The sequence below is a fragment of the Haemorhous mexicanus genome, chromosome 2 (assembly GCF_027477595.1).
Source record: "Haemorhous mexicanus isolate bHaeMex1 chromosome 2, bHaeMex1.pri, whole genome shotgun sequence".
Lineage (NCBI taxonomy): Eukaryota > Metazoa > Chordata > Aves > Passeriformes > Fringillidae > Haemorhous > Haemorhous mexicanus.
Window position 1 is genome coordinate 102,317,296 of NC_082342.1, and position 12,421 is coordinate 102,329,716.

Here is a 12,421-nt window from a genome sequence, read left to right on the forward strand (position 1 = left end):
AAGCCTTTAAAAAAAAAGGGGGGGGGGAGGGGGGGAACAAGGGGAGGCATGGCTTGCAGCAATTTTTTTAACTTCAAATCCCATCAGGCCTTACCTAGGAAGGAGATGGATAGCAATACAGATATGCACCAAAGGAGAGATGTAGATCGTGTGAAACTTAGGGGAAAATAAATAGAGAGTGTGGAGGGAGGGGTGTGTGTTTCGAGTGAGTTTAGCTTCTACAGTTAAATGAATGTGAAGTAGGATTTTTGGCTTGTAACTGTGGACTGAAATCCCAACAGTCCACCTAAATGTTGTAACAGAATTTTTTCCACAGGCTGTGGCTTCATGTTGTTTCTTCAGCCTGTTGCATTATTTCACACATAAGAACCAGTAAGTGCTGGGATTGATGTGAAGCTGTGCTTTTGCTGTTTGGCCCCAACATACTTGATTAATGGCTGTTCAGACTTCTCTCTGACTGAGGTGGAAAGGAAAGTATTTGACAGCTTGTTTAAAGGGCAGATCAAAGCTTCTGACACATGGAGAAATTTAATCCCTCATTAGACTTTTTTCTAAGTGTGGTTGCAGTTGCGTGATGGGGAAGGAGCTACCATGATTTGTGTACATAGGAAACACAGTTTGAGAGCTGTGATAAAAAAAGCTTACTGGCTGGATGTGGAGAAGGAAGATGGTGAGGAGGTGGTGTAGTAAGGACAGTCAGAAATTGTCTGTGTGTTCTGATGTCGAATTTATACTGACAGAACTCCAAATCCCTAACATATTTCAATCCCTGTTCATCTTCACATGCACTGACTCCAATTTTGCCATAGTAACATCAGGAGAGATTGATCAGGACTGAGAAGAGCCCTGAGGAGGAAGACTTGGGGATATTGGTGGATGAAAAGCTCAACATGACCCAGCAATATGCACTTGCAGCTCAGAGAGCCAAACATGTCTTGGGCTGTATCAAAAGCAGCGTGGCCAGCAGGTCAAGGGAGGAGATTCTGCTCCTGTGAGACCCCACCTGCAGTGCTGCATCCAGCTCTAGGGCATAAAACACAAGAAGGATATGGACTGTTGGAACACTTCCAAAGTAAGGCCACTCAGTTGATCAGAGGCCTGAGCAGTGCTCCTATGAAGACAAGCAGAGAGTTGGGGCTGCTCAGCCTGGAGAAGAGAATACCAAAGAGGTCTTAGAGCAGCCTGCCAGTACCTAAAGGGGGCTTACAAGAGGGCTGGAGAGGGAGTTTTTACAAGGACATGTAGTGATAGGACAAGAAAGAAGGGCCTTTAGGTGAAGGAGGACAGGTTTAGATAAGATGATAGGAAGGAGTTCTTTCCTGAGGGTGGTGAAGCACTGGAACAGGCTGCCCAGAGAGGTACCCACCCTCCTACCTGGAAATATTCAAGACCAGGTTGGATGGGGCTTTGAGCAGCCTGGTCTGGTGAGAGCAGGGGTTGGAATGATATGGTCTTTAGGGTACCTTGGAACCCAAACCATTCTGTGATTCTATGAAATGTATCTTGAAGTGTTGAATTTAGACTGGTGCTTGTGGCTTTTTTGGTTGTCCTTTAGTATTTTAGTAGGTCGAATGATAATATGTGGTGAACTGCTAATGTACCATGTAAACAAAACAGGATTTTGCTTCCATTGTTGGGGAGCATGTTCTCAGTGACCACGGATTTTTCTTCCAAGATGATGTCTAATAAACATTGCTCTGATAGCTCTCCACTTTCTAGGAGCCAGCAACAGCTTACCAGACTTCCTCAATAAAAGCAGTCAAATAATAACTGCTGAGTTAATACTTTGACTGTCAGATGCTTTGCTAGAGGTCTTTTTTTTTGCCACAGGGAACAGTATCAGGTCTTTCAAGTTCAGCTTCTGAAAGGGGCTTCATCTGAAGAGCTGCCAGCCCCCTTCCTCTTACAAACAAGGCCAGTGTCTTCTCATTACTTGCACTTTGTGTCCACATCCTCTTGCATTCATCAGATTCTGGCTAGTTACTGCTGCTCAGCATGCGCACACCTGCAAGGCTGCCCTGGGAGCAGTCTAGCCACACTTCTGGGTTTGAGGCTGTCTGCTACTTGCCCTGGTGAGCTCAGGAGAACTTTTAGTTCCATCTCTTTGCAGCAGATAATTCTGCTTGTAACTTGCAGTGGGATTTTTTTTTCCCCTGGCATAAGCTCAAGGGAAGATTAAACTGTTTTTTCTAGTAGTGTGTAATTTTTCTGACTTGTCTTCCATAGCTGTCTTGAATCCTGAGTTAATCTAGGCTGTGTATTTTAAGTACATTGAGAGCACAAATCTGAAAACATTTCACTTCTGGGCTTTGGTCTGCCTGTAGAAAGAGTCAGCACAGGATGCATGTGCAACTCTGACAGGTAGGTTTATTAAAGCTCACTAGTCTGTAGCCCTCTTTGTCTCATACTTCCATCTTGAAAATACTGTTTTATATCCTACAAAAACACTTCTCTATAATCCTTCAGGCTTATTAAACAGCATGTGTGATTTAACAGTAGGTGCAAATTAAAAAGATGTACACGTTTACTAGAACAGACTGAGGTTTATTTGAAGAAACTTGTCAAAGAAAATTCATCTCTGAAGCAAAGCTAGAAGTTATGGATTGGTACCTCTTAGGGAGGCTTTTTAATTAAGTTCAGACACCTGTATAGAATTCTTGATGTCAGAGTAAGCCAGCCATACTCTGTCACTGGAAAAAAGCAATCACTTGTAGGCAGACATCTGAAATAGGTTGGATTGATGGTGCTCCTGTGTCTCTCCATGTACTGCCAAAGGAGGGTAGCCAGGTGATTCAGGTGGGACTGTTGGCTGTGCAGACAGGTGATGCTGGGGGAGAGGCTGCTGTCTTCTGCTGTCCTCTTTCTTTTGCTTCCCTTTTGCCCTTCTGCTGTCTTCCCTCACTCTTGCTCATGTCTGAAGACCACAGAACTTCACATGTCATCAGGAAGACTTGTGGATGCAGCAGAATTGCTAAGTATACAGTGTCAGGAGCTGTATAAGGACAAATGGCTCCCTTAAACAGGTCTGTTTCTGGGTTCTGTAACCACAGCTGTGCCAGTGCTGTATGGAAGATGTAAGACAGCTGAGTCTTAATTTGAAGAACTGTTCTTCAAAGGCAGCTATATTGTATACAGCTATTTATAACTATTGAATAGTAAAGGAGTCTTTGAAGTAATGCTTTTGAGGCCAACAGAAAGTAATGATGTGTCTTTCACTGATTTACTAAGTTTTTTATCAGTTTGTTAATGCATTTTATTAGTCTAAATTTTAAGGTGTGTTCTTTTTCCACCTTTCTAAATATTCAGGAGGATCACTGTAGCTAAAACAGACTTGAGAGAGAATTGAACAGTGAAGCTGTTGCCCCAGCCCAGTGAACCCAGTGAATTTTTAACTGTTTTTCTTTTCTCCTAAGCGGACACTGGTAGATAAGCAAAAGCTGCTGACCCAGCAACATGAGGATGCAAAGGAGCTGAAGGAAAACCTGGATCGTCGAGAGCGCATTGTCTTCGACATTTTGGCAAACTACTTGAGTGAGGAGAACCTGGCAGACTATGAGCACTTTGTGAAAATGAAGTCAGCCCTCATCATTGAGCAGCGAGAGCTTGAGGACAAGATCAAGCTGGGGGAGGAGCAGCTGAAGTGTCTGACTGACAGCCTCCAACCCGAGCGGCTCAAATAAGGGCACTGAGTCCGACCAACAGTGGGAAAAACGGGAAAGAAGGAAGGGATAGGGCAGTTTCCAAGTATAAAAATGAGTCTCTTGGCTTGCTTGAGTGTGTGGTAGAGAAACAAGTGCAACAAGAGAAAAATAGCTCTCACAACAGCAATAATGCTCTTTCTTTTTTTTTGAATGATGTATTTAATTTTTTAGAACACATTTTTATTGCTGGACTCTACAGCTGTTCCTCATTGCTTAACTTCCAGAAAGTTCCACAAAATGGGAGAGACTCTTAACCTTTTTGCTCAGTATGTTCAAAGTCTGTGGCAGTTGTGCATGCAACCAATGGTTTTTAGAATAGGTTGTATACTTCCCTTACGTTCAGATGCTGCACAGTCTGCTGGAAAACCCTACAGCAATTCACAAATGCACACACATTTAGAAGCTCTCAATTTAGTGGGTTTTTATGTTTTTTAAAGACACATTAAATAGGGGAAGCATGCATCTTATAGCTAATATATTCAGATTGCTGAAATAGTGTCACTCTGATCCTGTGGCATCAGACACTTTTTTTTAATATTGTATATAGGATGGCACTTTCCCCATGCAGAAAACAACTTCAAAATCAGTCTAGTTAAATGCTTCTTAAGCAGCTTGCAAATCACCTAATGCCTACCTTGATGAAGATTTTTTTTTTTAAATTATTTTGCAAGACATATTTGTACACTCTCTTAATGCAATGCAAGTGATTTTCTTTACCAAGTTGTACTTGATTTAAGAAACGGGCTGGAAGTACTGTGCTCATTTTATTCAAAACATTTTTCTTCTAAATTATTTACAAGGCTCGTTTGCTTTTTTTGTGCTTTTTTATGCATGTTTTTATTCTTCTTGTCCCAAACCCACTACACTTCATGGAAATAAATGTAGGTTAAGGACACTGTTTGTCTTTTTCTTTTAGTTGTTCAACATTGTGATGGTTTTATATAGGTAATTAAGTTACACTGAAGTTGACCTACATAATGCTGTTTGTTCCTCTTTCTCAGACTACCAAATGCAATAGAAACAATTCTGCCATGTAAATACTGTGCATTACATGGAGCAACTCTGTGTTGTAACTGTGAACATAAGTGGGGCTGTTTGCTTGTTTTTTCCATTGAACAGTGATAAAGGAGAGGATGTTAGTTCACAGTATCAGATGACTAATCTGATCTCCTAATACTGCCATTGACTTAGATAATTTCCAGTAGCTCTAAAAAGAGGTGCTAACTCATGTTTGCAGCACAGTAATGGGTTATGCTGACATGCATAGATACCTGCAGTAAAATTCTATAGTGTCTTAAGTGTCAAGTTCTATGTTAAGATAAAGTTTTGCAGGCAAAGAATGTCTGGGAAGACTTTGTGTATATGCCATTTCCATTGTCCTTAGGGAAAGATTTATCTCTCCTCACACAAATAGGTTCCCCATCCAGAAGCCATTTTCAAGGCTGATGTGAATGCCAGTCTGTAGCTAAGCAGGTCGAAAATACAGTCAGTTGTTGAAAAGAGAGCAAAGAATTCTTCCCGCTACTCCAGCAGTATGGCAGCATTCACAAGAGTTTTTCTGTCCTTCTTACCTGAATCCTCTCTTTTGTGGAGAGAGAACTGGAACTGTTCCTCATTGATCAGTGAATTCCTTGTGAGTTGGGGAACTGCGGAACAAAAATCCTCTGGAACCAGTTCCTTTGCAGACAAGTGCAAACATTAAAAAGACTGTTGCCCCCCCACACACCCTTATCATGCACTACTTTATATACCTGGACCAAATTTTAATTGAAATTATGTTGATGTGCATCAGTTGAGGTCAAATGGAGCTACCATTTTACAAGACCTACAGCTGACCTTAGTTTCTCCCTCCTTGTTCAGAAATGTAATCTTCTGGCATCTCACAGTTATTTGCTGCTATGTTCCTAGGACAACTGGTCCCTTTGTCCTTAAACCTATCCCTTAACCATAACAAACCCAAAACTAAACATAAATAAATTATGCTTGTCTTAGCTTGGAGAAAAGTGTGCATTGTTTTATCTGTGGCATTTTAAAAATTTTACATATTGTGGTTACTCTGAAATGTGTATGTGAAATGTGAAGAATAATATAATTACAATGTGTTTGTATTTAGATCAGTACTTTGATTTAGATCTCTGATAAAAGGTAGCAATATTGTGAAAGCTCTATCTATTATCCTTTTCACAGAACAGTTGTGTAGACACTAATATCTCCTTTCCTTTTTCAAAACTTTTGAAAATCACTCACCCTGGAAACGTGAAGATGGTGGCCTCCCAATGTTATATGTAAATCTGTAAATAGCTGTACTGTTGCTTTTTGAAAAAAATCTGGTGCTAATGTTTTGCCTTTGGCGTCCTGGGGATGGCTGTTTCTTCATCCTTTGTTGTTCTCAATTCTAGATCTCTTTGTATAGTGAAAGATTTCCACAATGCTTCTCCAGCTGTTTGGATCCTGCAGCCCAGAGTGAAAATGTACAGTTTTCCTGCCTGACACTTAACATGTACCTACTGACAAATGGTATTGCTTGACTTTGAGAAAATAAACTGTATATTTCAATGTAGAATTAGTTTTTGTGTGCAGTGTTAATGTCAAAAGCTTCTGCTTTGCTTTGCTGCTTTGCAGTGTTGGTCATCTTGTGGTGCCCATCAATAGTGCTTTTCAAGGCCAGGCCAGTTATCTTGTGGTCTGAAGTAGTTTGTTGTCTTGGTACAGCTTGTTTAATGTGTTGAGTAATTAATCATTCTCAAGTTCCCAGTGTAAGTACCAGAAATGTGTTTGTGTCTATTTAGTATTTTAAGAGTGTGAATATGAGATGGCAGAAAGGTAAAATGTGTTATGGGGTCGATAAAATAAATGGGCCTCTCACCACGTGGAGAGCACATGCCAGGGGAGCAGCTTAGATTTTCCTGCGTGGGCAATTCCACTGTTTCAGCTTCATCCATGCTTAGAATGGATACTTCATACAGAAATATCCAAAGTCAGTGGTGTGTGAGATTTTCTGCAAGAACAGATCACTTGTGAACTCTCCAATTCTAACAGACTTTCACAGAAACTTCAGTTTAATGGGGGTTCTCAGATTAACTGCAGAATCTTCTGCCTTACTGGGAAACACTGGCAAGTATGCGCAAATTTATAGCAGAGGTGACCACAGATCACAGAACCATAGCTTGATCCTGGAAATTAATTGTCTGTAATTGTCTGTGAAGGTCTTTATAAAATCTGGGAAAAGGAAGTTAGGGAAAGAAAAATACTAGGGTATTTGTAGGGTTTTTCTAAACTTCTTTTCACCCTTCTTCTCCCTCTCTCTTTGTACTTGGATGGACCCACCTGTTGGTGGCTGGTTTTGTGAGCATTAGGTATAATCCAGGATGGCAACTCCAGAGGAATACGTCTAGTTTTTGTGTACTATTTGCAGTTTTTTAAATTGCCTTCCTTTAAACTGAAATTCAGCTCTTTATTTTTTCTCATGGGGTACTTGAGCCCCTCAGATTTCAAAGGAATCACCATTTCACTATGTTCTTTTCTAATCAAGTTCTAGTCACTACTAATTTTAGTGTACTTAATTGTCCCAGTTTTTAAGCTGAAGTAACTTGTTGGCAATCCAGTAGCTCTAGCAAGGCCTTATGATATGCAGTAGAAAGCAGCTCCTGTTTTAGTGATCTCTGGTCATTCACTGCAGAAGTTTAAAGGCCTGTTCTAATTATGGGCTCTTCAGCTGTGCAGGCTTTTTAGAGGATAAGTTGTTTTTTATCTATATACTGGAGCAGATCATGCCCACAGAATGTTGTGAAAATTAACAATTACATCTTTAAACTGGATTATATATTGGCAGTTGTCAGAAGTGGTAAATTGGTCATCGCATTTACTTACCACAGTTCCAGTCTGCAGCTTAACTAATTATAATGATCCATGAAACTAATTATAATGGTCCATAAACTGTAAGATGGGTAACCCATGTGAATTAGCAACTCACCTGTGAAATCTTTGGTTTCATGCTTTCTACCTGCTGTTTTTATAATGTTTCTAAGGATAAAGTTGTTCCATTTGAAGTAGGTTAACTTACTACATTCCAGAGGAGAATTTGATTTGAAATAAATTAGGTGCCGTTCAGTAACAGGAGGTAATTCTCATTCAGGCTATGGTAGCACACCTAAAGGGATACAGAGCATGTATCCTTTTAGTTCAGGCTAGAATAAACACCTTTTTCTTGGTTGTAACCATGTGGGCCAGTATCTTAGACTGAGTTTTATTTTAGTCACTGCAGTTGAGCCTTTCCTGAGCGCAAGGCTAGTGAAAAAGCTTTTTCTTTTTTCTCATATGTTAAAAATCCTCACAATGGCTTCATTTTTAGATGCTTTGATATCTGTCTTGGAGGCAGTCTGGGTTCTGCAGGGGGAGATGGCCTTGTGGCTAGGATGGGCCTTCCACTACTGCCAAACCTGTCAGTGTTAGTGAGCCTGTGTCCTCCCTTCCTCTTAAGTCCCCTCCATGCAACAGACTGCTTCCTGGTAAAGTTAACAAGAAATGCATCCTCTAGCTGCCATGACCTGTTGCCTGCTGCTGCCAGGGCTGGGATACCAAGAATATCTGTGGTGATTTCTGGCACTCCTTCCGGGGTGAAGCAGTGGGAGGAATTCTGTGTAACTCCTCCTCTCATTTGTTGACCTGCAGCAGTGCCACTAGAGAACAACCAGATTCCCAATGCATTTCATCTTTTATTGGAATACTTTAATTTGATGTTCGTGATTGTCTTAACACAGGAGAGATTTTAATTAAAGCAAATGGATTTGTGACTGTGAAGCTGAAGATGTAGTGGAAGATACGGAAAAATAATCAAACTTACTTTGAGTAACATAAAATCTCCAGCAAAATGGCATCTAAAAAGCATGCATGCTATGTGTCCCAGGTGAGAAGTGTCAAGAATTTTAGGTCTGTGTTCCTATATTGTAATGGAATTAGTGAAAGAAAGCCTTTTCTTAAGTGCATACCAAGCTGCAACTGTGATGACTAAACTATTCATTCCCAGCAACTTCTGTAAGAGGAGGCAGTGCTGGCTCTGAGGAAGCTGTGCTCCGACATTACCAAGAGTTGTTGATTTGCTGCTCTTCCTTGTGACAGCAGCATTTGCTGGGCTCCTTATGGAGCACGTTCTGGAAACGGGGTAATGGATGTCTGCTTGGAAGAGCTGTACCAAAACATTGTTTCAGTGGAGCTGAGAAGTCCAAAAGCCTGAGTGGAATTAACAAAATCTTCATGATGAGAATCATTTCATTTCAACATCTGTTTCACTTCCCAGCTCTCTGCTCTTCATAGTGTTTGTTACTGATAAATTACACTTGTGTCTTTGCTAAATGCCTCAGGGAAATATAAATACAATGAGCAGTCACAGGCTAAATAATAAGCAATACAAGGAAGATAAGATCGTTTATCTCAGTATCTAAATATGAAAGGCATGAGTCCTGTGAATACGATTCATTGCCACTCCCAGGAGTTGCAGCTTTAGCAGATTTCTCACACAGGTATGATTCCTCCAGAGATCAAATGGGAAAACAAGCTGTGATGATTGAAAGTGGCCAACACTGACTGGAAAGGGGTGGAGCAGTCATTCTCTTATTAATGGGGAGATACAGATCACAAGGAAATGAAAACCAAGAAAGCCTGGAAGGATCAGTGCCCTCAAGGAAGAAAAACTAAACCAGTGGTGGAGTGCTTTGGGACTCTGAATTTCCTGTTTTTCTTTCTCTGTATGTGACACGGCAGAAGTGCTCTGTCTCCATGAGCTAAGGCAGGCCTTTTAGTTCCTATAATGTAAAAATACCTTAAAGCATCTTTGAATACTAAAGTTACAGGGAATAACTTGGAATTTCAGAATCTCAGATCTCACTGTGTAAGACCATCATGTTCTGTGCGTTCAGTGACAGCCCTTCATAGGCTCAGGAGGCACTGGAACAGCTCTCTGGCACTAAGGAGCCTCCAAGAAGTTCCCCTTTGAGGAAGAAGTCATCCTTTCTCTGAGGTCATCCCAAATTCACTGAACAGCCTGGCTCGCTGGAAAGGCTGAGATGCTGAAGTCTCACAAGCTGGGAGATGAGGGTGTTTACAGCACAACACACATTTACAGAATGAGTGACCTGGCTTGTTCTCTGGGGTTTTGCTGACCTAATTGCCACCTCTTCAGAGCTCAGGCTTCTGGTTGAGGGCAGAATACCAGTTCTATACCCAATAGAATATTACATACCAATTACCAATAATACCAATACACAGTTCCTGTTGAAGTTGGATCATTGTGTTCTGCCAGGAAAGCATAATTTAGAGAGCAAGAAGCTGAAGATCTAAATATTCAGCCTTTCCATCAATGGGGACTAGAGGATTTTGGGTTTTTGTTCCCAGGACATTCTTACATAGTTCATGGTATGAACTATGTGAGTTCATGGTATGAGCCATCAGTGAGTTTGAAAGCAGAAATACTCCATGGAGAAGTGTGACCAGAATGTGCCCCATTAAAGAATTTTTAAAATCCCACCACTTCCTATTTTTATACAACAGGGAAGAAAAAACCTAGGTGAGTAAAGTTCATTGTCACACTGAACCCAGGTTCAGTCCCTGCTTTCACAAAGGTGGAGTTACTTCGACCAGCATTTTTCACAATAGGCAGTTCCACAAAACCAATAAGTGATAATTACAACAGAAGCCCAGTGATAATGGTCACTGTTTGCAACATGTATGGCAAACAGAGAAGAGGAAAGTTGCACAGAGAAAAACTGGTACTCTGGGTGTGTTCAAACAAATTATCATTTCATATGGTGACATGCAAAGCAATTAATCAAGGAGAAAATGATGGCAATCACATGGACAGGGCAATGACATAGACCACTCTCTAAATGTGTGTGGGATCACAGTGAATGATCAGTTCACATGAGCTCTATGCTCTAGGAAAAAAGCTGAAACACAGGAAAAGTAGTAACCTGTGATGCAATGTTGCTGAAAAATTCATAAACTTTCTAAAATATTGCGTCTAATCCCATAGTCTGTATCCAATGCAAAGGACAGGAAAATGAGAGAAGAGACTCGTGTAAATTATTAGAGAGTGGAGAGAGTATGTCATAACATAACAAAGAGCACTCACTGATCAAAACTGGGATTTAAAAGTTGTGTGTGTGTGCTAGTGAACATCACATACAGCATGAGACTCGTTTGAGCAGAGAAAGCCCTGTCATGACCCAGCAAGTATAAGACAGATTCATGAAAATAAAAATTAGTTGCAAATGTTCAAGGGTGTCAGGAGTGCAGTACTGTTGAAATAAATGACAGGGAAGTGCAATGTGAAGGCTGGCCATAAAGTCTCTGGAAGTCAGGAAACTGGGAATGAAAATTTTATGGTCACTATAAATCCACCTTTTGTGTTTGCTCTTCTTACATTACACAGTCACGTACCAAGGTGTGACTACTTCGGTAAATATTTAGATTGCCTACAGTTTTATAGCAGGGGTCTTTATAGAGCAGCAGTAATTCTAACATGGCTTTTGGAGCTGGCAGGTCAGGAAAGCAGGTGGGAGTTTGCAAGCCCTTGGCTCGAACACTCCAGGCAGCATGGCTCAGACACTTTTTTTTTCTTCCATTACGGACCCCTCCACACACGCACCTATAGGAACTACCACAAACCCTTCTCCTTTTACTAATTCAATTAGTTACTAAGTTTGCTTCTGTTTTCTCTCCTACTTGTGGGGCTCCCTACCAGCGCTCCTCTGCTGACCAATTTAGCTATCCATAAAAGCATTACCCTCTTATCAGAACCTTCCAGGTGGTTGTCCCCACGTTTTGAAGCTGTCCCAAGCTCCAGCATGTGCTGGAGCATTGATGACCTTTCATCTCTGCCTTGTAACCTGTGAGCTGGCTGAGGGAGGGCTTTGAGGGAAAGCAGGGGCAGTGTGACACTTCTTTCCCCCACTGCCCAAGTAAATGACAGACCAGCACAAGGATTAATAGTAGAGCTGTCCTGCCTTTGCGCTGGAGATGCTGGAATAAAATGCTTTTGAAAAGCAACTTCCCTTCACATATTTAAAGAATTTGCCCTGTCTGGAGCTGTTTACAGGGCTGCATCCTGCTCTCTTCTGGCATCCAGCTTGTGGCTGTTCAGGTTTCCCTAAGAAATCTGTTTTGCTTTCTGCAGTATCCTCTTTTACTTATGTTCTGGGTCACCAGAATATTTCTATCTACTTCCTACTGCATTAATCTAAATAGGGTACTGCTTAGATGAAAGATCACAGTCATTGTTTAGCTATTACAGTAGCCAGGAACTGGGGCAAAGGTACAGAAACCCTTTTAGAGTGTCAATAAAGATCCTAAAGATCTCCTACCTCAGATCATGGCCTTGATCAGCTAATGAGCAACCAGTTATTCATATGGTTCTCCTAAACTACTGCTTTAATACTTCCCCATCATTTGTGCAGGGAGTAGCTTTGTAAAGCTGTTAAACACCCATGCTCTGTTAGCAGCTAAAGGTTTTTGTTGATCTCTTACTTTCATTCCCTTTAATGAAAATTCATTAGTATTTGATTTCCTTGTCACTTCTAACAGCTGATAAGAACAAGCTGCTAAAGCAGCTGCAGTGAAGTGACAAAAGCCTGGTGGTGTAGCACTGCAGCTCTCTCAGAACGCTGCCAAGGCAGACTGAAACCCCAGTGTGACGTGTTGATAACATTCTCCCGTCAGGTGGTCTT

The 12,421-nt window shown here is 41.1% G+C and overlaps 1 protein-coding gene across 4 annotated transcripts in view; it reads left to right on the plus strand.

Moving 5' to 3' along the window:
- SHROOM2 (shroom family member 2) overlaps positions 1–6,264 on the plus strand; it is a 115,850-nt gene extending 109,586 nt beyond the window's left edge. For all 4 annotated transcript variants that reach the window (XM_059839732.1, XM_059839733.1, XM_059839731.1 and 1 more), the window contains one exon: positions 3,414–6,264. In XM_059839732.1, coding sequence (XP_059695715.1) covers positions 3,414–3,680 — 267 coding nt within the window. In that variant the 3' untranslated portion in view covers positions 3,681–6,264. The remainder of the gene's footprint in view (positions 1–3,413) is intronic.
- The last annotated feature ends 6,157 nt before the right edge of the window (positions 6,265–12,421 follow it).